The sequence below is a fragment of the Saccoglossus kowalevskii genome, chromosome 11 (genome assembly GCF_978046115.1).
Source record: "Saccoglossus kowalevskii chromosome 11, keSacKowa6.1, whole genome shotgun sequence".
In the NCBI taxonomy this organism is placed as follows: domain Eukaryota; kingdom Metazoa; phylum Hemichordata; class Enteropneusta; family Harrimaniidae; genus Saccoglossus; species Saccoglossus kowalevskii.
This window is the reverse complement of record NC_140651.1, coordinates 17,688,676-17,716,500: the sequence shown is the minus strand read 5'-3', so window position 1 is coordinate 17,716,500 and position 27,825 is coordinate 17,688,676. Positions and strand designations below refer to the sequence as shown.

Here is a 27,825-nt window from a genome sequence, read left to right as displayed (position 1 = left end):
TGCTGTAGGTAAAATCAAAAACATCATTTTAGACTGGAGTCTTCTCATGGTTTTTTTGAAAAAATTTAACAACTTGTGCATTTTCTACTGTTATAAGTATATTCCTAGTTGCTGGGAAAGGATTGACCAGCTTTGTTGTTAGTCCAAGAAAATTGTTCAGCTTGGAATGTGTCTGAATCCCTCATTAGTATGCAAGAATGTAGAAATGTACCAAGAAAAATGTTTTTCTGGAGTAAATTGTAGTGTATTGTACTTATGAAAGGTCAAAAAGTGCATGGAGATTTTATGAAAATGTGTGGATGTTAACAGAATGGTGTCATGTGTCACAGTTACGTAATAAATGATGGACTATTTTGGGTGTAGCTATAAAATGTGTCACCGAAGTACTCACACGTGTGCATGATTCCAATAGTTTGTGCTGTGAAGAAACTCCATTAGAAAATAAGTATTGTGTAATTTGTAGTGAGAATGTATTTAAATAGATTTATGTTTATAAATCTTGTTTCTTTTCAAAGTGTAATTATATAATTAAAAATTGTTTATAAAAATGATCTTTATACTTTTTTTATTTATAGCATTATATCCTGCTCTTTTCTACATTCAAAAGAGATGTTACAAACTGTACTTTGAGGTGGTGAAATTAAAATCCATTATCAAGGTTGACTATACCCAACTTGTGTGCCCCCTCCTAAAAAAATAGAAAAAAAAAAAAATATTAATTTGTACTTACTACGCCTGTAATTTGTATCCTGTTTTGATCATTAAAGTTTTCTGCACGTTTACAGTGAAGTGTTTCTGCTCGAAATGACCATGTGCTATGGAGTTGTGAGAATTGAAAATTACACGTTGTTGATAAACAGATGTAACTGACAGATTATTTATTTATTTCAAATATCCATTTCGATAAGATTACTCGGTAAATGATAAACAATTTAACTTAAGGCTGTAGTATTATATCATACGAATATGTCAATTTCCACATCTTCTCTTTTTATTTCTCACAAAAAGTTTGATAATAATGATACAAAACATATCAGAATTTATTTTGCAAGAAATAGCGAAAAAAAAATTCTGTTGTTTGTAACAACAATTCACTTCAAAGAACAAATTTAAATAATTTGAAACAAAAGTGAAATAAAGTTGGTAAAACTGTTTAATATTGGTAATAGTTATATATTATTTCTTTGACTCGCATAACTTCTTCTACCTTAATTTTAGTTTGTATTTTTCTACAGTTATTATTCATTAGTTAATTTTACAACAAATGATCATAATTTCCTATAAATAATACCTCCATAGTAATTTTTGAAAAAATAATGAAAAAAATATCCAGGTTCATTATAAAAAAGGTTGAATTAATATTGAAAAGGCTCAAAGTTAATGATGATACTTTTTTGGTTGGAATTCAACATTAAACCCACATCACATTATTTTACCACTAAAGTCTGCTAAAGTTGCAGTTTAAAATATTTATCAATATATCGTTTTCTGATTCCAATGAAATTAATGTATGTGTTAAGAAAAATAATGACTTGTGAGGAAGATGATTGTTGAACTGTTCCTCTTCACTTGCCTCAGTTCTTTCATTTTACTCTCAGCATTTGAAGGGGTCACTCGGATTGTAGACTTAGACAACAGTGGCATGCTGATCAAGATATGGTGTACACATATTTACCAATTGTGTGTTTGTTTGCTGTATAGCTTAACTTATTTTTTTCCAAAATTATGTGATGTCTCGCTTGCACACATGCAAATTTTCTCAATGAAATTTGGCACTCTGAAAAAATATTTTATTTTATTTTGTTTTGTTTTGTTTTGTTTTGTTTTGTTTTGTTTTGTTTTGTTTTGTTTTGTTTTATTTTATTTTATTTTATTTTATTTTATTTTATTTTATTTTATTTTATTTTATTTTATTTTATTTCATTTTATTTCATTTTATTTTATTTTATTTTAAAATACACTTGATTCAAGGTGTCTTAGAAAATAAAAAAACATTTCTCAGTGACAAATTTACTGACAGGAAACACGTTTTGGTTAACAAACGATCCTGAGTCTCCATAATGGAGAACCACGATGACTGATATAAAAAATTTGGTATTTTTATTTCATTCGGAGTGCATACAGGAGACCTGGAGATCACATTCAACCAATAAGATGTGGCAAAATTATAACAAGAGACAAAAACTGGACTGTAGTAAATTAATTCTGGTCTAGTACTGGATAAATGGTTTACAAGACCTTTACAGAGAAACTTGCAGGCAATATGTTATTTTTTTAGTGCCAAAGTCATTTTTTATCATTTTTCGCAAAATGAGCTTGCATCAGTTTTTTTAAATATTTTTTTCAATGATTTTGATCCTGATCCGTAGCCAACAGGAAATCTTGTCTGTTTAGTCCAAAATTAACTAGGAATGTGAAGAAGTAATAATTGAAAAAACAAAGGCATTTTCTTCGCCTTTATAAATACATGTATATAATTCACTCCAATTCCTAGCTGTATTGATCAGAAGTGAAATTAATTCTGTGTTCCTCTTCAGAAATTTGGATTTATTGATTTGTAGGTTGCAGTTACTGTATGCTCTGCTAAGCCAACACCCAACTGGGCTGCCTTCTGAAGAGATACAACCATTTCTTATCACTTTACATCAACTTCTTACTGAAACAAAAAGGTAATTTTATGAATATTAATCACCTAATTTGCATACTTCTTACAGTTGCCACTAATTCAATTTAAATAACTCGTATGCTGCACGATGAATTCCAAAACTGCGTTGTTTCAATCAATAATTTTGACAAATGACAATATTGCGATTGCTGGTTGTGAACCAAACGCCATTTGGGTCAAGTCATTTATATAGCAAATAGTAATTCCTCTCAATAAACTAAAATAAGTGTAAATTACTCATTAATTATCACAATGTAAACTACAGTCGCTTCAATTTTGTGGGAGACAATTTCGCGTGGTTCAGCTATGAATTTATTATAAGTTTTTCGATTCTTAAAGTTGTATTGTCGGCAAAGTTTAGTGTGAAGTGTATCAAACATTACGAATATTAGATTAGTTGTGTTACGGTAATTTGAACAACAATATGTGATAGGATTTATTGTAGTGAAGGTGAATAATAATTTACTTGATAAACGATGCAATGAGATGGTTTTGCAGTGTTCTCCCCAGAAAAATTGCATACAGTATTGGTCAATTTGCATAACAACATAATATGTTAATGAATCTAAGTTTGCTGGCATTACTTTTTCAAGGAGTATTGTGTTGACAACAGATTTCAATTGCTGCTCGAGTGTGTCACCCTGCTCGTTATCGTGAGAAAAAACAAATCTCACGAAAGTTAGATACTTGATTGACCTCATTTCAAAACTTAATTATATTTATTTCTTTTCAGAAACAATACAACTGGCTGGCTTCTGGACTGCCTCAGTGCTCTTGCTTATTGTCAGAGTAACAAAATCCAAACTTTGTTTATAACAGAGTCATGTCACCCTCTATGGATGAAAGTATGGAGTAGTACACTCAGGTATGGAGTTTGAAAGTATATAAAAAAAAACCCCACAACAACGGGTTTGTTGTGGGTTTGTTGTGTTTTTGTTGTGGGTTTGTTGTGGTTTTGTTGTGGTTTTGTTGTGGGTTTGTTGTGGGTTTGTTGTGGTTTTGTTGTGGGTTTGTTGTGGTTTTGTTGTGGGTTTGTTGTGGTTTTGTTGTGGGTTTGTTGTGGGTTTGTTGTGGGTTTGTTGTGGTTTTGTTGTGGGTTTGTTGTGGGTTTTTTTAATGTATTTTCCCTTTATTTTTATAAAGATTTATAAATTTCAAAATTTGAACTGAAATGAAAGATTTCTATTGGTTGATGACAAATGACATCATTTTGCACTTTTTTGGCTGATTTGACCTTGTATGTGCACTTAGAAATACCTGCGCATTCCACAAAAGCTTCAGTAATAGTTGAAAAAATAATAAAAGAAACAAAGAGAAAAAAACAAGCACTTTAATAGAATGAATCGAACAAGCTTTTATAAATATTTATGCAAATGAAGAGAATGGCTTGATAGTATTGTATTTAGTAATTAACGCCAAACTTAAATTCCCGTTGGTGACATATTGATGTCATGTATGTTTGCATTAAAGGCACACAGTCAGCAATCACGTGCTGTCAACAGTATTAACTTGCATTATTGACTCTCAGAAAGCTTCATTAAAAATGAAATGTAAAAATAAAACTTTGAATACAGTATATTAATTTTATTTATACTAACAAATTTCTGTTTACAAAGAAGAGGGACTGAACAGATACAGCAACTGTACTGTATTCAAATTTATCTGATGTGTGTTGTATTGCTGTGTCTGTTTCATCTTTCATGCGCTGTATAATATTCAATGCATTGACTGGCATATATCATTTGGAACTTGACTTCAATCTCAAAGTATTTTGTATGATTTCAAAAGGGTCTTCTTCATTTCATATCGTTCGTTTTCTATATTCTGTCTCAGGGTTGCCAGTCTACACCATGCTGAAAAACATGGATTCCATTTACTGTGTGTTCTTATTGAAACACAGTTGGTAACCGCTGACAAAGAAATTTGGAAATTACTGGCACATGGCACTTGTCAACCCACACAGTAAGTATCTTCATTTTTTTTTAAATTTCATAAAATTTTGATGTCAGAATTTTAGTGTTATTTGGCCATGGTTTGAAATTGACAAAGGCCATGAAGGTGATTGCCTTGAAGCCATCTAGCTAGATAATTGAACATTTCTTGCACAATTTTAATCAATCAATTCTCTTCAATCCTCACACATACTTTATCTGATACATATGCACATGTAGTGATTTTTAGATTCAGTCATAGATGGCCGACTGGTGGCCATTTTTGTTGTAACAAAATGCTAAACTCAGGTCTGTTTGACATGTCCAGAAGCAGAGCATGGTCATGTGTGGTTTGATTTTCTTCAAACATGGTGGAAAGAATAACTATTACTGGAGGTTGATGCGCTTCACTATTCATTTGTAAAGCCTACTCATGATTACCGTCTTGATTTATTCATCAGGTCACTCAACTACTGCATCATCAAATGCTTTTTGCATATGTACAATTCTTGAACTATAAAATAGTGATGTAAAAATGTTCACTATGAGCTAGACTAGTTAAGTTATCCTTAAATGTGTGTTGTTTTGAGATATAACGTGATATCATTCATTCTCACATGCATAACATGTGTATCATCATGATATACAGGTTTTTACTCTGCTGTTATATTCTATGTGACACACCAAAAACTATTCTACAATTATTTACTTTATGAGAATTCTACATATATGCTTTATATGGTCTTTAAGTACACAACTGGGACTGTGTTTTGCAAAATGCTTATACACATATGTTTCTCTACTTACCATGTTTGTCATTATTTACTCTGAAGGAGTGCTGTACAGTGCCTTTCCATACTTCTCAAACACTGCCAAATTCCAGAGAACCTGGAACCAAATGCTACCATTGCCATGGGAATCGTCACTAGGAATTTCCCCTTAAGACATATTTTACTAAATTGGATACTGCCAAATGAAGAGAATGGTGATGTGTCTGAGAAGCAACATAAAACAGTTGACAGGTATGCAATCTGACATACAGACAGTGTACGGTACATTGTGCCCTCTATGGTGTATGACACACCATGGCCAAAAGAGGTGCTGCAATGTAACTTGTTGTGCTATTTCACTGACATGTTATTAATACAACAAAAGTTCATACATTAATAATAGTAAGCTTGAAAAACATCTTACTATACCGTAGTTGTTCAAGTATAAACCCCTGCTCGAGTATAAGCCCCCCCCCTCCAAATTTTACAACAAGTCATTTATCAAGAGGGGTTTATTCCCTACTACGGTAGTTATGGAATTTGTAATTTGGTAAAATGAAATTCATATTTTATTACCGGTAACAAAATAACTAAATATGGAGGAAATCGGGAGTCACAATATTTTGTTTTTGCCTAAAGTCATCTATACACTCACATACAGTTTTATTTTTTTCTTGCCCAAGCAGGCAACAAGTTGACTCAACTTGATTTTTGGGGACTCCAAATCAGTCCTGTTAGACGGCACACTGGTACAATGAATGATGGGACTGTTTTATATGTGGGCCATGCATGTTGCATGATTGCTTGTGACTCATCAGTGAAACTAAATTACAACACACTGGAATGCAGTTTTTGGGAAAAATAATTACCAGCATGACATCAATACTTTTCAAAATGTTCTTCCCTTATTTATTAGTCAGCCATCTCTGAAAAATTGCATTTTCGTTTTTTATTAGAACTTTTCATAATAAGGTAAAACACTGATACTTGTGTTGATACGGCAATATTAACAGCATGCTGTGACAGGTGTTAGAGTATTTGCTGCTTGTTCTGTATGTAACCAAATACTATGTTTATCAAAAAAACAAAGGCAATGTACTTGAAGTTCATAGAGGGCGCTATACATTTTTATAATTTTCGTAACACCTATTTTACCACTCCAAGTCATTACCAAAGCTATTGATTTCAAATATTCTTTTCTTTTGTAGACCTTCTGTCACTGTTATATCTGAAGTACTTGCTATCCTGACTCAGCGATGTACTAGTACAATATCACCATGGAAACCACAGCTTGAACACTGCCAAAATAAAGTTTTACAAGCGACTGAGGACATTTACATGAAGTCTAGTTTTGATCTGATAGAGGGGAATCAACATGGGAAGGAATCATTCCAGGATAATAGAAGACAGAACAGTACACTAAATGTTGTATTAAAGTCATTGATACGAATGCTTGACGCAACGGCTGATAGATTATTGGAGATTACATCCACTGAGGTGAGTTGTCTTGAAAAGTCACTGAATTCAGAATTGGTTGCCATAGCAACTAATTTTATCATTTTACATGGTGATCCTAATAATCAGGTGGGAGGTGTTCTGCATATAATACAAAGTGATAATGCACCTTGAAATCAACACTTTACATTTTAGTCCTCAAAAGTGTATTGTTAAATTGTTGACAATATAGATTCTGGAAGAGCTATTAACATCTGTAGTCTGTCTTAAATTTCAGGTTGTGCACGTTGAGAATATGGTTCATCACTGTGCTGTTATCACCAAGGTGATGTCATGGTTGCTAGGATACCAAGCTATAACCAAAGATGATTTGCATCATTCTAAGTTATTCGGTCAAATAAAAGTGAGTTCCCATAATTCTTAAACATACATACAGTACAGTCTAAGAGTAACTTAACTTCAAAGCTACAATTGTACCTACAATAGTATCACCATTTGAAATGTACATGATTGGCAGCATATAACCATGATATATCATCATATGATGCCGCAATGTATGTGTAACACTTATGAAAATTGTCACAAAAGACAAAACTCTACATTACATAATAATAATAATAGTTTATTACGCGACTGTAATCTGCTGTGGATACAGTAAGGTAAAAATAGTGTAAAATAAAGCAACTAAAAATAACTACAAATTTAAAAGTTCAACTACAACAAATCAGAAAGCAATAAAAATACAGTAAATATATCAAAGTAAAGGTTCTTCCTACCAATGGGTTTACACAGGCGGTGCTTTGTATATGGTATTTTTAAGATATAGAGACAGAGTAATGTTATTTTCCGTAATTTTTAAGAACATTACGTCGTTGTTCTTTTCACTTGAGGTAATTTCGCAGTTTGTCAGGAGGATTTTTCTTTCATTTTCAAAATGTGAGCAGCTCAAAAGAAAATGTTTTCATCTTTAATATCGCCTTGATCACATTTTTACAGACTCTTTCTGCTGCTGGTAATTTTGGTTTTCTCCTTCTCCCCAGTTCAATTTCCAAAATGTGATCACTAAGCCTGAATTTTGATAACATTCTACGTAAGCTAAAGTTATTTATTTCATTTAGATAATTTACAACTCTTTCTCCTAGCTGCTACTGAAAAGAATATTGATGAGTATCACTAAAGGGAGAAGAGATGCTGAGACAGCTCAGAGAGGGCAGTCTTTGTTGTGTAGCAATGTAGTCAGAGGCTTAAAGGAGATATATACATGGGATGCTCAAGATGCTGATGACAACATGACTGATGCCGTGTCTTGGATGGCATGCACTTGTAGAAACATCACACCTGCAGGGCTCGTAGATTTTTTGCTCAAAATAGCAAGTTGTAAGGTATGATAAAAGTTTTGCTGCAAAGTTTTCTATAAGCATGGGTTACAAGCAATGGCACGAAGCATAATGTGTTTAATTGTTGGAAGAGAAACCAACCATGAAATGGAAAACTTGGTGGATTATTATGTTCTGCATATGTTTCTTGGATATGTAACCGTTATTTGGAATCAAAACGATGTTACGTGGTTGCTTCAATTTTTAAAACACAATGACTGACATTCTGCATTCATACATTGATAACAAACATTATTTGTGGAGTCAATGGACCGGGAACACCTGACTATGTCCCAAACTTTCTGATTAATTATGCAGATTGATATTTACACTACAACAAATCAGTGTGCATTGGGAAGATGGTACAAACAAATAACCTTTGAAAAATAACATCCTATACAAATACCAAGGTGTTTCTTGCTTATTGTGTTCTTCCCAGGGTAGTAACCCGCAAAGTGGTAACCGCACTTCGGTTTTCATGACGATGGCCGAAGATGAGGTGGATGGTTTCATGGACGTTGAGTTTGATACGCCAGGTGATACAGACAATGGATTTGATGATTTCGGTGGAATGAATGGCGATAAAATGGAATTGATTGGCACAACAAATAATACCGGTGAGTGGCTGATTATTCAACTTTTTATGCTACATTCAGGTTATGGGATCTAAGCACGTGCCGAAAATCGTAATTCTTTGTGTTTGCAAAGAGTATACAGCAGTTGTGTTCACATTAGTCCTGTTTCAAAATCACAATCTCATTCTTAGATCTGTTATTGTGTTGTATTGAAATTATATATATTTGCTCTTATGTTATTAGTCCCCGTTCAGATGAAGTCCGAAAACGGGGACTTATAATTCGGTCTCTGTCCGTCCGTGTGTCCGTCCGGAGTCATATTTCAGAATCCCTTGCACCGATTCCGTTCATTCTTTGCATGTGCCTAGTACTTTATGTTAGACATATGCACATGCAGTGGTTTAGCGATTCGATTCAAAATGGCCGACTGACAGCCATCTTGTTTTTTTGAAAATGTTGTATTTTGGACATGCTTTGTCAGTTTTCATTCAATCTTGGTACATAGATTATACATGTTAGGATACATGTCCATGACGATTTATTTCACAATTGGATCAAAGATGGTCGACTGGCAGCCATCTTGTTTTTTGAAAATGTCGTATTTTGGACATGCTTTGTCAGTTTTTATTCAAATTTAGTACATACCGTATTACATCGGGTACGCGCCCCTCCCTGGGCAAGCGCCCATCCCCTGTTTTCACAAAAGTTACATGTTGGGGACATCCTCGGTTAAACGCCCAGGGTGATTTTTAGCCAAGAACGGGGTCAACAATAAAGTTTTATTAGTCAAAAACGAACGCGTTCGATTTATTTAAATAGTGTGTTTGTTACGGTAGTTCTCTTTTTGGAGTGTGTTGTGGCCCTGAAAAGGGCCGTTTTGTTTGTTTGTGTTTTTACGTAAAAGCAATTTACCAGCTGCCTCAAAATAACACCAAAAAATATTTATATAATAATATTTTCGCAGTATTACTATTTATTTCTTTTTTATTATTATTATTACTTATGTATTTTATTGTTCCTTATATCCTTATTGTAGTCTAATCTAGATCCCAGAAGGGATACGATATCAATAAAGGTTGTTATTCATACGTAAAAACTCATTGGAACTTAACGACGTAAGATGAACCACGCAGCATGTGGCGCACACGTTCTGCTTTCTCTTCATTCACGATGAATCCAATATTGCAATATTGCAACGATCCATTCCTTGGTGAGTGGTTTGAACCGGGGGTTTGAAGCACTTAGCTTTGGTTTCAAAACGTAGCATTTCGCTGACAGTGAATCCATAACGGGAGCTAGCACTTTTGAGACATCACGTCGTAAACTTGCTACTTTCTTTCCATCCTTCATCACAGCATGTGGATTATTTTTCTGTCGTTGAAGAAAAAACATTTTGCCGACCTCAAGTCCATTACGATAACCATAATGAGGCATGCCGACGATGGGAACTTGTTGCATCATCGTTATTTTTGTAATTTTGTCACGTGTGTGGGTGCGTGAATAAATCATATTAATGAGGTCGACCAGAGTTTATTTTCAGTCTGTTTTTTTATGTATCGCCATTTGGATATGTTTATGTATTCACAATAGTTTGTAAACATTTCACATCAGTAATAAAAGGTTTATTTGTTTCATAACCCTCTCTGCTCTTCTTCAGTAATTACGATGCGATGTATCACTACGTGCGTGAACAAAATTATGCTAATGAGGTCATCGCCATCTTGGATTACAAGCAGTAGTTTTTCCCGGTCATTTCGACTTGCACTGATCACAGTTACCGGTACTAAAAAAGTAACCGTGCATTGATTACAATACTTACCATACTTTGTAGCCAATTTCAGTGAGTAATACCACTTCATTCGCTGACATAAAACAAGTTTTATTCTTGAAATTCGACCCTGTGTCTTAGTGTTCCCACAATTCTTGACCGAGTGCTCACGTTAATTGAAACCTCGCATAAATCAAGAAATAAGTTCATGTACAAAGTGTACGAAAGCATTCCTTTATTTGACCTTATCATACGATCACAAAAACAACTTTTTAAAATCTTTTTTGGGGTGGTCCTCGGGTAAGCGCCCACCCCCAATTTTTCCCGATTTTGTATGTTCAGGCCCCTGGGCGCGTGCCCGGGGTAATACGGTAGATCATACATGTTAGGATACATGTCCCTGGCTGTCCGTGAGTTCCTAAGTCTGTCCGTCAGTCATCCGTGTGTCCTGTCCATAGCTGTACTTCCTCAGTCCGAGTCTCGGCATGTGCCAAGATCTCTAACGTGAACGCCACTATTATCTCAAGTTCGTTTAACTGGAAGTAATGAAATAAAATGATTATACTGAATAAACAAATCAAAAATTCAATCAATTTGATTAAACAAAAACAAATTTCAGTCGAACATTGCCACCATTTTCTTTTTGTCAAACAATACATTACATGTACACTGTATGGAGATAATAATTGTGTCTCTGAGTAAATATGTCATGTGACCAGATCTAACCAATCAGAATGAGTGTATTAAAAATAATAGATGATAACACTTTGCTTACAGCCAAGCAGAGTATATTGCTGACTGACATATTAACAGAGCCACAGAGACTGTGTTTGGACTGTATTCGGTTACTATGCACGTGGTGTGTTAGTGGTGCTACTGATGAAAATACTGTACATGGAGTTGATCCAGTCTTAGTGAAAGAACAGTTACTAGACTTGCTAGATGAGGAGGTAGGTTAGGTAATTTTTAGTCCCCGTTCGGACGAAGTCCGAAAACGGGGACTTATAATTCGGTCTCCGTCTGTGCGTCCGTGTGTCCGTCCAGAGTCATATCTCAGAATCCCTTGGACCGATTCCGTTGATTCTTTGCATGTGCCTAGTACTTTATGTGGGACATATGCACATGTAGTGGTTTAGCGATTCGATTCAAAATGGCAGACTGGCAGCCATCTTATTTTTTGAAAATGTTGTATTTTGGACATGCTTTGTCAGTTTTCATTCAAATTTGGTACATAGATCATACATGTTAGGATACATGTCCCCGACCATCCGTGAGTTCCTGAGTCTGTCCGTCCATCCGTGTGTCCGTCCGTCTGTGCGTCAGTCTGTCCAGTTTCATATTTTAGAATCATGTGGACCTATTCTGTTCATTCTTTGCATGTGCCTAGTACCTTATGTGGGACATATGCACATGCAGTGGTTTAGCAATTCGATTCAAAATGGCCGACTGGCAGCCATCTTGTTTTTTGAAAATGTTGTATTTTGGACATGCTTTATCAGTTTTCATTCAAACTTGGTACATAGATTATACATGTTAGGATACATGTCCATGACGATTTATTTCACAATTGGATCAAAGATGGTCGACTGGCAGGCATCTTGTTTGTTTTTTTATGCGGTATCTTGGACGTGCTCTGTCAGTTTTCATTTATATTTGACACATACATCATACATATCAGTGTGTTTCATAATCAGATCAAAGATGGCCAAATAACGGCTGTTTTTATTTTTCGGCATATTACTACTACAAGGAACATGTGTTTTGATGTAAATAAACAATCTGTTGTATACGCCACTTGAAACTTAAGTTTCAAGGACACGCTCGCGACAACCCCTCCGCTTTAATGTGACGAGCACAAAGAGAACTTAAAATTTAAAGGGAACTGTGTCATTTTCAATGACTTGTTTTACTTTATTTGGTCCTGTGTATGAGTTGCTGTAAATATTCAGAAATTTTTCAAGAAATATTACAGGCTACGTGAAACATACAATATTTGTACATCTACATTCATGTTTCTATTCAAATGAAAGTGGAACAGACAATCAAAATACAGGTCCAAACAATCACTATAGTAAAGAAAATTATCGACAATTGTACTATTAGTAGTGAAAAATAACTATTTAGCAGAATCTAAATTTATATAGAACAGCTTTGACAGTTCTGAAGTGAAGGGAAAGTCATAGTCCTCCGGCTTTGCTATCATCAACATCATTGTTAACTTTTTTTGTGGGTGTGATTCCTTTATAATACTTTGCAATTCAATTCAAAACTTGTACTTTTCTAAGTCAGTGTTGTGTCACTAAATATTATTAGTATTAGTGCTAAAACCTCAAAAATGCTTTATGAATGAATCTCAGAGTGCAACTTATGATTATGATTTTGTTCTGTCGGTTGGCCTGCGCAAGAAATGCAATTATTTATCATCAAAGTAAGTTTTGTTTTAATTTATATTTACAGACGTTTGATGTTTCTAAGCCATTTGATTTGCAGATGGTAAGTTTGTTATTGAATGCATTTAAGATTTAGTAGTTAACTTTCTACCGTAATAGACCCATTTTCTATTCACTGGTAAATCCTGCGTTATGCGTGAAACTAAAATTAAGAGTAGGACAAACAAAGGTCATAGTGTTGTAGTGAGGTCAAAACATCGCGTGGGCTTCAACAAACACGAAAGTTCATTTGGGTATTTCTACACTTTTTAATATGACATACACATTTGATGATGGTCAATTCCAATGATTTGGCATTTTGACATTGAGCTATAAAAAAGAAATTTAAATTTAAAATCAAATCATTTAATTTTTGTGCAGATGTTATGGTTGCGCATTTCACACAATACGCAACATCTCACAGAAAATCATGTACTCTTTGTAACTTGCACTAAAGTGTAAATATGTTGTAGATTTCTGTTCAGTCATTGCCGTAACTGTTATAAGTAAATTTTCATGAAGGTGTGTGTTATGTTGTACAATTATGAACATTTTCAATCTTCAATATTATTTATTTACTGTACAGTTTGTGACAATTTATTAACTCATAACAACCTACTGAAGGAGGTTAAAGGTTACAACAACAACAAAATTACAGATAAAAATTAATCAAATTACAATGGCTAATAGTTTAAAAGACAACCAAAAACAGACTAAATTGAAGTTCGTAACGGAAATATATAATATAATAAAATAAAATAAAATAAAATGAAACACCAATAAAAAACTATTTAAAAAACTACTGTTGACTGCTTAATATTTTTAGAATTCAATATTTCTGTTTTTTAGTTCTTCACCATAGGTGATGGGTTCCTGGCAGAATGTCCACATGTTCTAGATTCACATTTAGAAATCCTACTAGATGCACTCAAGTAAGTGTCAATCATTCCTTACTTACACAGATCAATAAGTTAGTCCTAAACTGACAACTGTATATTAAAAGGATCTAAATGTATCACTTATATCTAATTGAAATGATGCATTATTACAGAAGGGTTGCATCAACACACAGAAAAGATCAAGAGATATGTTCTGCAGTCCTGTTATTACTTGCCAGGATTATTCCATGTCTTAATCCATGCACAGTACAGGTGTCAGATACAATGGAAGATGCCAGAGAAATTGCCTTACACCTGCTATCTGTCTTCTGGTGAGTGATTTAACGCTGTTTTCATTAAGTACATGCCTATCATATGAGTACATGTGTAGAGAATACTTAAAGCGAGCGAGTCGTCACCTACACATGCGTCAGGTGGCCATATCATTGTTTACTAACAAACGTCTGAGCCTTTGGGTTTTTAGCGTGTGTTGTTATCATCGCTTGGGACTCAATTCTCGCGTGTGCGCAGGTGACAACCCTCTCGCTTTTGAGTTTCTAATTAGAATAGTATGAGGTTATTGTGAGGATATTGCTATGCGCGAAAACAGTGCAGCGAGAATATTGACCAGCATGCATCAGGGGCTGATGTACCTGTACTTGTACTTTCTGAGTGCATACTTTGCGGTGTACTTATAATAAACTTTATTATTGTCACACGCAACGTAATATTACCGTAATTGGTATAGTACAGGTGTGATGGTTCAAATACCAAAATGGCAACAGTAACAAAAAGACTTCCCTGGCGGCGATGATAAAATACGAACACGGAGCCAACAGATGAGGTTTCAACTGGTACTGGTATTATTATACTCTGCAAACATCAAGTACAATAACGCGGTAAAACTCCACTACTCCAATAACTAGATACTTAAACTCCAAAACAATTCAACGAGATCTCCGATCTGATCTCAGTGCTGAACAACTCCCCTATATATACCCACACTGTCTATAAATAGACCATTACATCAGCATACATAATGAGTCTGGAACTTACTACAAATTTCTAGAATGTTCCATTACCTTCTATTGCCTTCTACAGTGTCCTATTACCTATTCAACCAACTTCTAAAATTCCACCCAGACACAGTACGGTTCTAGAACATTCTCAGTCACACGGAAGTGGTAAACAAGTCGTATGCGACAATTATACACATTCTGATCCAATCACTTGATGCAGAATGTCAAGAACTGATCAAAACTCTCATATCATTGGAACTTTTGTGCTTTAAACTTTGTTTTTTTACAAAAACGTTCCAATTTGTAATTCAAATTTTCTAATATGAGAGGATACAGATAACCTGTGCAATACTGTGAAATTATGGCATGCTGTAACTATGACGATATGATGACAGATGTATAATCATAATTTTTATTGCATTTGTGTTCATAAGATTTTGAATGAAATCAAATATAGATGTGGGGAAAAAAACAGTAAAAACATTAAATTATAAAAACTAAAAAGCAATTTAGCAAAATTAATTATTTACAATATTTTTTTAAATGAATCATGTGTTTTAAATTTTTCTTCCCTGATCTGAACATCCACCCATGCATTTTTGTATTTGTATTATTATGTTATTTATATTAAAGTTCACAGTTTTCATAAAGAAATTTAGCATAACTTTGTTTTTGTATTCAGGAAACTGCAAAGTGATGGTCAGTACTCCTCATCTGCAAGACTAAACTTAGTCAGGTGCATGCAGGCTTTTATACAGATAGACCCACATGGGAAATGGGCAGTCATGAAACAGAAAGCTAGAGAAAAAGGTGGTGGTGATAGAGATATGGATGTTTCATTGGCTGAACAGTTTCCTGATCTCCTGAATGATAGATGCCATGGTGTCAGAATGCAGGTAGCTGAAGCTGTTACTGGGTAAATCTGATTTATTTGTGTTTAGTTATAAACTGAAGTTAGCAAAAACATGTTTATTTTGATAAATTTAAATCATTTTTCTTGTAATTCAAATGAAACGACTGGATTGGCTGGCTGGTTTCATGATTTGATTTGCAAATCAATCAGACATAAATTAAATCAGCCTACATCGCTGCTGTTTGATTTTATAAAAATTTAGGTTTATGAATAATTCATACATGCTTTAGCTGATTCGTAATTCGTATGTTTGCAAATAAAATAAAATTCAGCTGACTGAACGTGCAGGAATTGAGTCCCAAGCGACGATAACAACACACACTAAAAATGCAAAGGCTCGTGGGCAGACGTTTGTTTGTAAACAAATGACACGATATGGCCATGATGACTCCCTCACTTTAATAATTTTTTTCCTGTGGCTAGACTCTTTGTGATGAACAAGCCTGACATTGATGGCGATGCCTTACAGCCCTTATGTACTGATTTGCAAGACATGGCATTTACAAAAGTTTTAGGGTGTGTACAAGAAGCTGCTGTAGTGCCCGTAAGTATTTTATTCGTTGATTGTCTTCACATTATTGTATATAAATATATCTGATCTTGGTGTTCTAGGTTTAAGTTGCACTCTCAGATAATTCATAAAATTATTAGATTCTTGGGACTATGTGAAATATTTGATGGTCTGAATTGCGTGCAATGTGCAGGAAAGATTTCCTATGATTCTGCCATTGAATTACAGCAGTGATCATTTCACTGTGGATGCGTGAATGAAAGCAACAACTAATTACCAACATCATCAGCAAACTTGCTAACGAATTGCCTGTGCTGATTCAAACTGCGTCTGGAGATTCGGCCATCCCATTGTCAATAGGAGGCTAAGATAGGGACATGATTGGTATATGAATTTTCCATAATTATTTTTATCGTTGTTGTAATTGTACTTTCAAATTTATTACATTTAAAATAGCAAAATATGAAAATTTTGCATAAAGCAACGACTTGAGAGTCCACCCTCTCAGTAAATAGCATTGCCTCCTTTTGAGAATGAGGTGGCCCAAAGTTTTTCAAATTGATAACCACTTCCAGACATCAGCACAGGCGATTCATTCGCTAGTTTGCTGAGGATTTCCATAATTAGGTGTTCCTTTCATTCACGCGTCCACAGTAGTTGTAATAGACATCAGAGTCTTCCACTTCTAATATTCTGGAACTGAATTTCAATCATGCATGATTGATGTTGTTAAAATGTGACACATATAATTCATTTCAACTCGAACTATATGATGAATGGAATTAATTTAATTATTTGTTATTCATGAGTTATTGATGTGTACATGTACCACAAAGGCAAATTCGTTTAATTAAAAAAGACAAATTCAAGGTTTGAAATGATTTTCACGTTTATGTTATTCCAGTCCTGCGTGAGTGTTGAAGAACAGGATGACGAGAGAAGCAACCGTGTCGCTAGTCTGTTGAAAACACTTTCTACAATTGCTTATCATAGTCCAGTCTGTGAAAAACGATGTGTGTTTGCTCTGATACAGGCAGTGAAGGAAAACAATATTGACATTGATCTTATGTTGAAGGTAATGTGGAGTTAACTTTCCCGATACATGTGTTCTGTCATTTAGTGATCAACATTAATGAAGTAATTGTTGCACCAAACAACCTTCTTGGATTTGAAACCAAAAAGGGGTCAACCTCCCTTTCTCTACTTAACCACTTCTTTACTCTCGGTGAGTGTGATACAATTGCTAACTGGTAGAATTTGGAGGGAGGGGGGGGGGCTTGGTTGCAGCAGACTTCTCTCAAGTGAGCACTTATGGCACCAGTCGTATGTGTATCACCAATTCCAAAATCAACTAAACAAAGATTATTAATTAAATGCAAGTAAGGCCACACTGATTTAATTTTATGGATGACATCCTCTGGAGACCCCAAAACTAATGCGAGAGGGCGAAAAAAAAAAAAATCCTGCCAAAAAAAAAAAAATCCTGCTAAGAGCACAGGACTACGGAGCTGCTATTACGAATTGGACCACAGAACACAATGTATCAAAGAACAACAAGAAGTCTTTATTTGTAGGAGGCACATGTTGATATACACATCTCGTACTGTATTACTGTCACAGGTATAACCATTTCAGACAAGCTCTAGTACATGTAGTCATGATGAAGTACAGTAGAACGTCGATTATCCGAACGTCGATTATCCGAAATGTTCGGTTATCCGAACCTACTGTGTGTCCTCCAAAGTTTGTATGCAGGTCTGACTGTGTTCCGTATAGTAATACAAAAGTCAACTGTGAACAATAAATACTACATTCGCCTTGTGTGATTTCCTGGTGCAACACTTTCAATAAAGCTGTTATCAACATGTAATCCGACGTCTTTCACGTGTACGTTCATTGTTTACAGTGTCTGCGCAAACAATGAAACGAATTACAGTATCCAATAATTTCCTAAATTCAGACAAGCCTATTACGCCACACCAGTGTTCCACTGTAAATAAAAAATGTCCTAAAAACACAAACTTCATCAAATGTCTTCTCCACTGTTTACAGTCAGATCCTTAACTTTACCAAGTTGTAAGTCACCGCAGTTCGGATACGTTTCCCGGGAAAATTGTACGGTGTTCCACTGCCGTCAAAGAAACGCGGCCATAAGCCGATCCCATGTTTTTTCCGATTTTTAAATTTAATGTCCAGTATGAGAAGTCACATCCTCTTCAGAATAAAAAAAGAAAGAAAATAACTTCTGGGATGTCTTGCCACAGAAGCGACGCCAGTTTAATAGTGCAGTGAAAAAGAGAGGCGAAACGACAACCCCTTGGTGTGCCTCTTTGATGGTTTATCAGCAGACAACGGCAACCAATGACCACAGTCGGCGGGCCGTTTGATGGTTCACAGCGTCAAAGTGTTTACGTCTGGTGATCACAGTAGCCAACCTGGATTTTTACAACAATTTATTATGTCAATCGTTCTAGGTGTTAAAAACTTTGCTGAATCCAATAAAATCGGGACATCTTGTAGCAGTTTACCATTCGAAAATCCCAGAGCAATCTGGTAACATCGAGCCGCTAGCCAATCTATACACAGCGAATACGAAGCGACCTTTCACCTGTTTACTTTATCAGCGTCTTTTATCTAGCGTTGGCGTGGCTACCCCCAGTGAAATGCAAACGCTGTGTGCTTGATTTGGACGCAAAGTTGTCAATTATAAATCGACTAGAACGTGGCGAAACCGCAAGCAATCTATCTACCGAGTATGGTGTTGGTAAATCGATGATATCTGATATCAAGGCAAAACAAAAGCTGCTGGATTTTTTCAGTAAAATGGATTCAAGTGCAGGACTGAAACGAAAGATAACGAAGATAACGAAAACAGCCTATGACGTACATTCAGAGAAATCCGTCTTCACTTGGTTCCGGGACTTGGTTTTCCCAAGAACTTTATTATCGCTACATTTTACGGACAATTTGAAACACTTTTTAACATTCCAGCATGCAACATTTTTATTACAATATATTACTGATTAAATAAAAATGTTTTTAATGACGTACTCTACATGTATTATTGTTTGATTTCATTACAGTCATGTGCGTTAGAATTTGTGTGTAGTGAGCCTGTAAACTTGAGCACGCCCACACAAGATCGCATATCCGAACTGTTTGCATAATCGAACAAAAAGCATGTCCAGTTCGGATAATCGACGTTCTACTGTACCTTCTGTCAAAAACACTGCATGCAAGGTACAACATGGACATCATTTTCAGTACAAGTCAAGGCGGAATGTACATATCACTACTTTATGACAATAACTAACAAAACATTGCAATGATACAGAAATGTCCTTGCTTGCTCCTCTCTACACAGTAGGGGTTAGCTTTAACCAATCTCTCGTATAGCTGTGTAAACGTCATATCTCCCTGGCCGACGTCAATTGCGTACCAGTCTACAACAATCCCTCAGTTTTTCCTCTGAACTGTTATGCTCACGTATTCCTGGCAACGCAATACGCATGTGCAGAAGATCATTTACGACAAAATTGGCACGTTTTTAGATAGACCAAAAAGAGTTTTACGACAAGCCGGCGCTTTGCGACAATATGAGTCGGCAAGTTCCGGACAGAAAACCGATCTGTAGAGACTCGTCGTTGGAGATTTTTTTTTTTTTTTTTGAGAAAAGGCGAAAACTAATGCGCGCATGGATGTCATCCATACAATTAAGTCGGTGTGGCCTAAAATCAAAACAAAAAAAATTATACTATCAGTACATCAAGTTAGTTTATTAATTTTGGACATTGATTGGTGCATTTCAAAGTCTTCTGTCAGGTTCTTTTATACTACTAGTTATACATGTGTTCGGTCAAACCCAGTTGACACCAAGATAGCACATCACAAAACCCTGCTACAAACATGAAATATGGTTTCTGGGCAAAATGCACTGCATGTATGAACACCACTTTTACTTGTATTTGGCACAGGAGACATTCAGTGTTAGAAACTGTCGCTTGACGTCAAAATATTTGAAAAATACTCCTATGAACTAGACGAATGCAAGGAAAACAATTTGTAGTAGCGATAACTGTCATTCAGTATGCAAGGAATTTTCAATTTGTATTTTATCATATATATATAAGGTCATGAAAGGAATATCATCTAATTTGAAGTTTCCTGATGTGCGTTCGTTTCTGGATTCTCATCTCGGTTATATCATTTCCAAATGGTTGGAAGTTGGTTATGACATCAACGACATGCCATTCAGACTTTTTAGTTGTACAACAAGAAAACAGTTTTTCAAGTAAGTTGGCCATGACTTAATTTATTCATCATGTGCTTATTTATAACTACTGTAAAATGCTTTATTTTCGCTTGGAATTAATTTCGCTGAAGGAAAGATTCAATGAAAATAAAATCCAGCACATATACCCTTTTTCCTATATTTTACATTCAACTTGTCAAAAATCAGTGAAAATAAATTCCATACAAAACACCCAAAAGTCTTTTCAGCAAAAATTAATTCCAGCTAAAATAAAATATTTTCCAGTTAATGAATGATATTAATATTGGAGATGGTAATGATATTGATGGAGATGATGTTCCCTGATGGCGTTGATGTTCTTGGTTGTGGTGATATTTAAGCTGAAAGCGGTACCGTAAAATCTGTATAAGAAGCCGCATCCCTAATAAAAGCTGCACCAAACAATGGAGACCCAAAAATTCACCATTTCTCATATGTGTGGATGCTCTAATAGAAGCCGCATTCCCTCTGTTGCATTGTACCATTTTAATAGAAGCTGCGGCTTTTAATACAGTTTTCACAGTAATACTAATAGTGATTCATCTTTTCATTTCTCAGACAGCACTTCAAAGTAATGATTCCATATATAATAATGAACAATAAGATTGAATTGGTACAGACACTGGGCGCAGAGTTACAGACTGACTGGAAACAACTGCTGGTAGAGTGCTTCCCACAGATTATTGTCCATATTATACCAACATTTGCACATACCAGAGAAGGGGAGGATTTCAGCAATGAGCAGAAAAAGAGGAAAGCACATGCCAGTCAAGTTTTAACGACCCTGCAGGATATCTTAACTCAAGAGGTAAATTTGGATGATAGTTGTGTAGTGCCACCAGTGGCCAGTTTCAGTATGCCTTTGTTTTTGATGTACATTGTGTGTACTGTAAAATGACTAATTTTCACTGGGTTTAAATTTCACTGATTTACCATTTCGGGCATATTCAGTGGGTTTTAAATTCACGGTTTTGTCATTTAGATAATGTGTTCTATGCTAAATTTTACATATTCACTGTGTTTTAATTTAGCGCATTTTTCCAGTCAGCGAAATAAGCTAAATTAAAACCCAGTGAATAATTACCCCCTTTACAGTATACTGTAAAATACTTTATTTTAGCTGGAATTAATTTTCGCTTAAAAGACTTTTTGTGTGTTTTGTATGAAATTTATTTTCACTGATTTTTGATAAGTTGAATGTAAAATATAGGAAAAAACGAATTTTCGCTGGATTTTATTTTCACTGAATCATTCCTTCAGCGAAAATTATTTCCAAGCGAAAATAAAGTATTTTACAGTACTTTGTTTCTTATATTTGGAGCCTTTTTGAATAAACATTACTGTTGTGTCATTGTTTCTGTCCTCTTCGTAGGTGGTGGAGAAACTCATACAGAGTCACTTAGATGAAATAGTAGTGGTATTATTAATGACGCTACATGAACCACACTCTTTAAATAGTGACATTGGACAATTTGTAAAGTAAGTTGTACACTCTCTGCTTGATAAAAATCTGACCGGATTCACTTGATATCCAGATATTTTAATTTCTTGTGCTTGTCTGTGTGTTTATAGAATTTATTAGTTTCTTTTCTTGAATGTCTTCTTTTACTTTCTTTTCTGTCTTCTAATTCTGTCTAGTAATTATATTACTGATATTATTTCCTTCTTTTGAGAGTTCTAACGTACTATTCCATCTTGCCAACATTATAGCGTTTTACTAAAAAATAAAACTATTAATATAAAAATGTTTAATTTAACAAAACTGTGTTAAAAATTGATCTGCGATTCAAACATTTTCTTAACGCTACTAAGCATGCTACCATAGCAACCTATCGTATACATCATTCAAAAGCTTGAATATAGGTGATATAGTAGTGCATATGTTTTTTCTGAGGTGATCACCTGATGTTTAATTTCACTTTTGGGCTTTTTTAACATTTGTAATCAAGCAAAATACCCTGTGAATTGCACAGGATTTTCATAATGCTGTAAGGTAGGCGATCACATTTTGTTTTTTCATATTTGCCGCAATTTGTTTTCTAGCATCCTTCGCAGTTTACAATTCATTCCATTTTGTGACAAACGGTATTAAAAAACTGTATTCTCAACAAATAACAAAACAGTCATGACCTGATGGATGGAATAGATAAAACCTGTAGACCCTATACATCGATTTTTTTTTTTAAGCAGCTTAGACAAGACATATACCATGTAAGCAGTTGGGTTTCTAATACTAGTAACAAATATATAGTGGACTTCAGGTATTATTCTAATACAGATTCAGTCCAACAAATATATTTTGCCAGAGATTAAAAACAAAATATTTTTTCACTTGGGTATTTTTATTGCAGTCAAATTCACTTTGGGATATTGATGTAAAGGAATACTAATTAAATGGAATAAAAAACAACAACTTGTATGTGTTTTATGTTTTCAGAGATACCGACCCACAACCAAACCCACCAAGTTTTACGTCTTATACCATCAAGGCAACGTTAGATTACTTGACTGAATGTCACCAAGTCAGCGGTAGTAGCAACAAATCACTTATATCGTTGCTGTCGAAAACACAGGTATGAGAAAAGTAACACTTGGTAAATTTTTAAAACATTTGTTTAAAGAACTGTGCTGAGTTGCCGTCACATTGAGAGTAAAATAGTCACTTTTGAAGCTTGTTAAATCTATTTATTCTACACATTTGGGCAGATAAAAGTTGGTTTTATTTATAATAAATATTTTGAAAGAAAAGTCTTCTGAGAGCATGTATTTGACTTGAGATATAGTGTGAAGTATTTGATGGTCTGTGTGAATTGTAGAAAAAAAATTGATTTGTCTTGCTGCAGCAGTAATTCAAAACCAAAGCAAATTTTTCTGAATCTGTTTGCGTTGCAACATTATTTAGAAAAAAAAATATTTAAAAAATGAAATTTTAATGCACAATCAATTAAATGGGAGGTCGTGACAATCACAGTCGGGTTCACTGAAAGTCATTGTAATTCAATGTTTAGTACATATTTCCAACAATTCGTACAAATTCAGCCTATAAAATATTCCTCATAAAAGTTCAAGTAGGCTCATAGAATGAATCAATATTCTCAGAACCATTTTTCATGAGAGTTTAATATGCAATAATTTATAAGATTAGATAATATTGATATGATGTACGTGAATAATTATTGTCATTATTACCAAACTCTCACAGTGTATATGTGAATTTGAACATGATTTTGATCGCATTTATTATGCAAGCTGAAAACCCTTATTTTAATGAACCCTTGTTAATATTTCAGGATAGTATACAGAAGATACTGCTTCATCTACATACTCACATGGCAAGGGCACATCACATCCATGAAAAGCGACGAGCTCTACTGATGTATAGACTATTTGTTATATTGCTTCTGACTGAGCTTCACCTGGGTTTAGGTGGTACATGGGCCTTTGTACTACAAGATATCATTTATACTCTGGTACATTTCATGGGTGATGTCACCAAGTCGTCTGATTTAATCTTGTTGTGTATTGATTTGTTACACACAGTGTGTGAATCGGCCACTAAATGCTGTTATGAGGTGAGATATCGCACAGGGCTTACGCAAAGTAGTGCAAACGATTGAATGATTAAAGGGCGGTGGTCGTCGCGCAGCGTGTATTTGAATTTCAAGTAAAAAAACAATGTATTTTACACGTGATGTGTACGCTGCTAGGAGTCCCATATCAAACAGGACGCTGCGCGGCAACCATCGTCCTTTAACATTATGAGAAATCATTTAAACAATTACCATTTCTCAGAATAATATTTGATTGAATTTCTTTCCAAAAGTGACATAATTTGCAGTAGTCAAATCTAAAATTAATTCGCCATTGGTGAGGGGTTTGCAAAAACCTAGTTATATTTATATCTAAAAAGAACTCAGTTCGGTTCGGTTTATTTTTAATAAGTTTAATCAAAACAATATTTTTTTTTAATCACGTGTGCTTCTACAGCAAATGTGGTACACAATTTTGAATTCGTAATTTAAACGTTTTTTCCTATTCTAAAATTGCTCTTTTTGACCAACACTTATCTTCTTCAAGAGTTGATAATGTGAAAGGTGTTATGTATTGAGATCAATAGTTAGCATTACTGCACCCTCTATGGCTAATATTAGACATGAGCGATGACATCATGTTTTGTTCACATGATTGCGGCTAAACAATAAAGTTCTGATTTCATCTTCCTTGGTGTTTCAGGGCAAGTAGATAATTTATCCCCACAACATTTTTACATTTAAGGTTATTATAAATACAGTATTTATATAAATTGCGTCTTCTAGTGACGAGGTTCTTCTATGATGTAAAAGGATAACACAATCAATGTTCAAATCATGGATATGTTTTTGATCTGTAGTTCGTCGATGAAAATTACATGTTTGAGCGATTTTACTATATGACAATTGACTACACAGCTGCTGGTTTGAACGTCATTGTCCCTGCCTAATATACATAATTATGACATCACGGAATCATCCTGTCACTAGAGGGCGTGATTCATAGAAATGATTGTTATTGTACTATCAATTATTTCAGGAATTCGGCAGACATCTACATGTCATCGTAACAGCACTTATTCCCCATGCAGAGGAGGACACTGACGTTGGAAGACAGGTAAAAACAGTTGTTTTATTATACCAAAAAACTAATGTAGACAGTGATGTCTTTTGGTCTAATCCCATGGATTGAGTTATACCCCTTTAAATGAGATGACAATCACTAAGAGAGACAGCAGTGTTGCATTGATGTAGATTTGTTTTCATGTAAGAGAAATGTAGGTGGTCCTAAAATTAAAATAAAATAAAAGATACCTTACCTTGCCTGTATCATCAAAGATGAAAAGAAAGATATATTAAATGGAAAACGTCTGTCGTTGTTGTCATTGTTGCTGTCCCAGTTGTTGTTAATAATTGTGCACATTAACTGTACTAATTCTATTCCAAACTTTATCAAACTTGGTCACCTGAATCATCAGTGTAAAATCCTCCCTAACTACAAACGACAGATGTCCAGTGTGAAAATATCATGCAAAAATTGAGAGAGTAGTCGAAATCTGATAAAACATTTCGACTGTTTCTACTTGACTGATCACTGGCAATACACATTCAAAGGTCACTGGTTCCAGTCGGGATTTCAATATAATTTTGCATTCTGAATTGCTGGTTGAAATTTTGGAGGTTGGTTTTTTTTTCTGTCTGACGAGAATCTGCCTGTGAGAAGAAAGTTTTTATAAAAATTGTGTCATGTTGATGAATTCTATAATATTTCCATATTTATTTCCCAGGCTACCAGTTTGCTTGAATATCTGATTGTAGAAAATGAAACTAAACTATCAAAGGCAATAGAAGAAATAGATCCTCTACCTAGTTCTATGCCGTTTGTAGAGGCACGAAAAATACAGAACAAAGTCAAATACAATGGAAGGTCTTTCAATTTACTTGAGGTGGGTACAATGCACACACGCTCTTTGGTGTTATTGAGATTTTTGTTTGTTTGTTTGTTTGTTTGTTATAAAATATTGTAATGAACTGCCATGTGAATCAATGACCTCATCAGAATTGATGAATGCATCTGCAAATCAATTAACTGGAACAGTTACGACATATTTCCCAGATGGGAGAAATATTTGAACCAAGTGGTTAGGTCGGCAAGATATTATAAATATGCTGCAAATTAATGCACTTAGACAGTACATGGGTGCATGCCCTACACTACACGTCAGTCAATAATCATAATGCACTGTCGTCATGAATATTTAGCGATATCCTAATAAATCTCATAGTATTTAATTATATTACTGCCCTCTATTTTCTAGTGTACATGTTGTTGTTGCTTTTGTTTTGCTAATCGCGATAGTCATCTTGGGATACCCATAACATCTTTGTAAAGATACATTTTATGTATGTTTCAAATATTTAACTTGAAATTCTGTATCTACCACTGAATAATGAAGGAAATGATTGTGTGGTATATTACAGGAGATTCATCATTTTCTGAGAGTTGGTCACACCTGTAAATCGTCCAATAGACTGGAAGGTCTCAAGTATCTGAGACAACACCTCGCTGATAAGAAAGACGATTTAGCAGTACTGGTGTCACAGTGTGAAGGTAAGTAGTTTTCAACGTTGTGCAGTTAGACTGGGGCTAGTCTCATTTAAATATCGTAGTCAAGATAGTAGCAAAGGGAAAACTCATCTAAACTGGCATTCTGTTTGAAAGGAATGTCAAGATGGTCAAAGGGAAAACACAATCACGATTTCTGAGTTAGCTGAATTGATTGCAGTTGTTGATGGTTGGAGACCATTTTTCTAAACAAAAAGTCATTCATTGATTGTTTTCAGAAAATCCATCTGAAAGCACTCTACTACTGCTCATCTGTGATCTGATACACCTGGTCCAAGTCGGTAACTATGGCCATGGTTGTCATGGGAACCAGAAAGCCATTCAAGAGGAAGCTGGCAGATGCCTTGGAGAGATTGGTGCGGCAGATCTTTCAACTATAGCACTCAAGTACCAAGACACTAATACAAGTTATAGTACAGCTGTGAAGGTGTACAAGGGTAACAGTGGCAAGAGGAGAAACAGCATAATTATACACCTACTGCAAGAATACCTGACAGATCCAAGGTCAGAGACACTGAAAGAATTTATAACGTGGGAATGTTTTAAAATAACATTTACCGATTTACGCAATGCCCTGAATCTTGAATTTGTGTTAAAGTTTGTGCACCACATATTCATATTTATTGTATAAAAGAAACAATGTTATTGTATTAAGCACATTATATATGTCGTATGGGACCCATATATATAACATGCCGCATCGTTATGATTCGTCTTTTAAGATAGCCACGGGCAGGTACTTATGGTTTGTTATAAGCCATATGGCTGTCAATAAGTTTCAAAAAATGTTCAAATAACACAATAGACCATTTTCCATTCACTGAGATTGCCCGTTGTGCGTGAAATGAAACGTAAAAACAGAACAAACAAAGGTCAGGTGTTGTAATGGCGTTAAAACATTGATTCGATAAACGAAAGTATTATTGGGGTATTTTCCCCGCTTAATAATGTGTTGTACACATTTGATGGTGGTCAATTTTGATGAAGTAAGGGTATCTCAATGCTATATTCACCTTTCAACAATCATCATGTTTACAGTGAGCTATAAAAATTAGAGTTCAAAATCAAATCATTTGATTTTTTCGATA

The 27,825-nt window shown here is 34.7% G+C and overlaps 1 protein-coding gene across 1 annotated transcript in view; it reads left to right on the top strand.

Moving 5' to 3' along the window:
- Nucleotides 1–27,825, top strand: part of LOC100369761 (serine-protein kinase ATM-like) — an 83,497-nt gene that overhangs the window by 19,571 nt on the left and 36,101 nt on the right. Inside the window, exons 11-34 of the mRNA XM_085505233.1 lie at nt 2,562–2,669; nt 3,399–3,530; nt 4,499–4,627; nt 5,430–5,618; nt 6,575–6,863; nt 7,099–7,224; nt 7,964–8,203; nt 8,637–8,814; nt 11,318–11,490; nt 12,998–13,033; nt 13,819–13,901; nt 14,021–14,179; nt 15,549–15,782; nt 16,203–16,323; nt 17,195–17,365; nt 20,421–20,581; nt 21,140–21,389; nt 21,954–22,060; nt 23,019–23,154; nt 23,872–24,153; nt 25,151–25,228; nt 25,899–26,057; nt 26,593–26,722; nt 26,956–27,241. Coding sequence (XP_085361359.1) covers nt 2,562–2,669; nt 3,399–3,530; nt 4,499–4,627; nt 5,430–5,618; nt 6,575–6,863; nt 7,099–7,224; nt 7,964–8,203; nt 8,637–8,814; nt 11,318–11,490; nt 12,998–13,033; nt 13,819–13,901; nt 14,021–14,179; nt 15,549–15,782; nt 16,203–16,323; nt 17,195–17,365; nt 20,421–20,581; nt 21,140–21,389; nt 21,954–22,060; nt 23,019–23,154; nt 23,872–24,153; nt 25,151–25,228; nt 25,899–26,057; nt 26,593–26,722; nt 26,956–27,241 — 3,957 coding nt within the window. The remainder of the gene's footprint in view (nt 1–2,561; nt 2,670–3,398; nt 3,531–4,498; nt 4,628–5,429; nt 5,619–6,574; nt 6,864–7,098; nt 7,225–7,963; nt 8,204–8,636; nt 8,815–11,317; nt 11,491–12,997; nt 13,034–13,818; nt 13,902–14,020; nt 14,180–15,548; nt 15,783–16,202; nt 16,324–17,194; nt 17,366–20,420; nt 20,582–21,139; nt 21,390–21,953; nt 22,061–23,018; nt 23,155–23,871; nt 24,154–25,150; nt 25,229–25,898; nt 26,058–26,592; nt 26,723–26,955; nt 27,242–27,825) is intronic.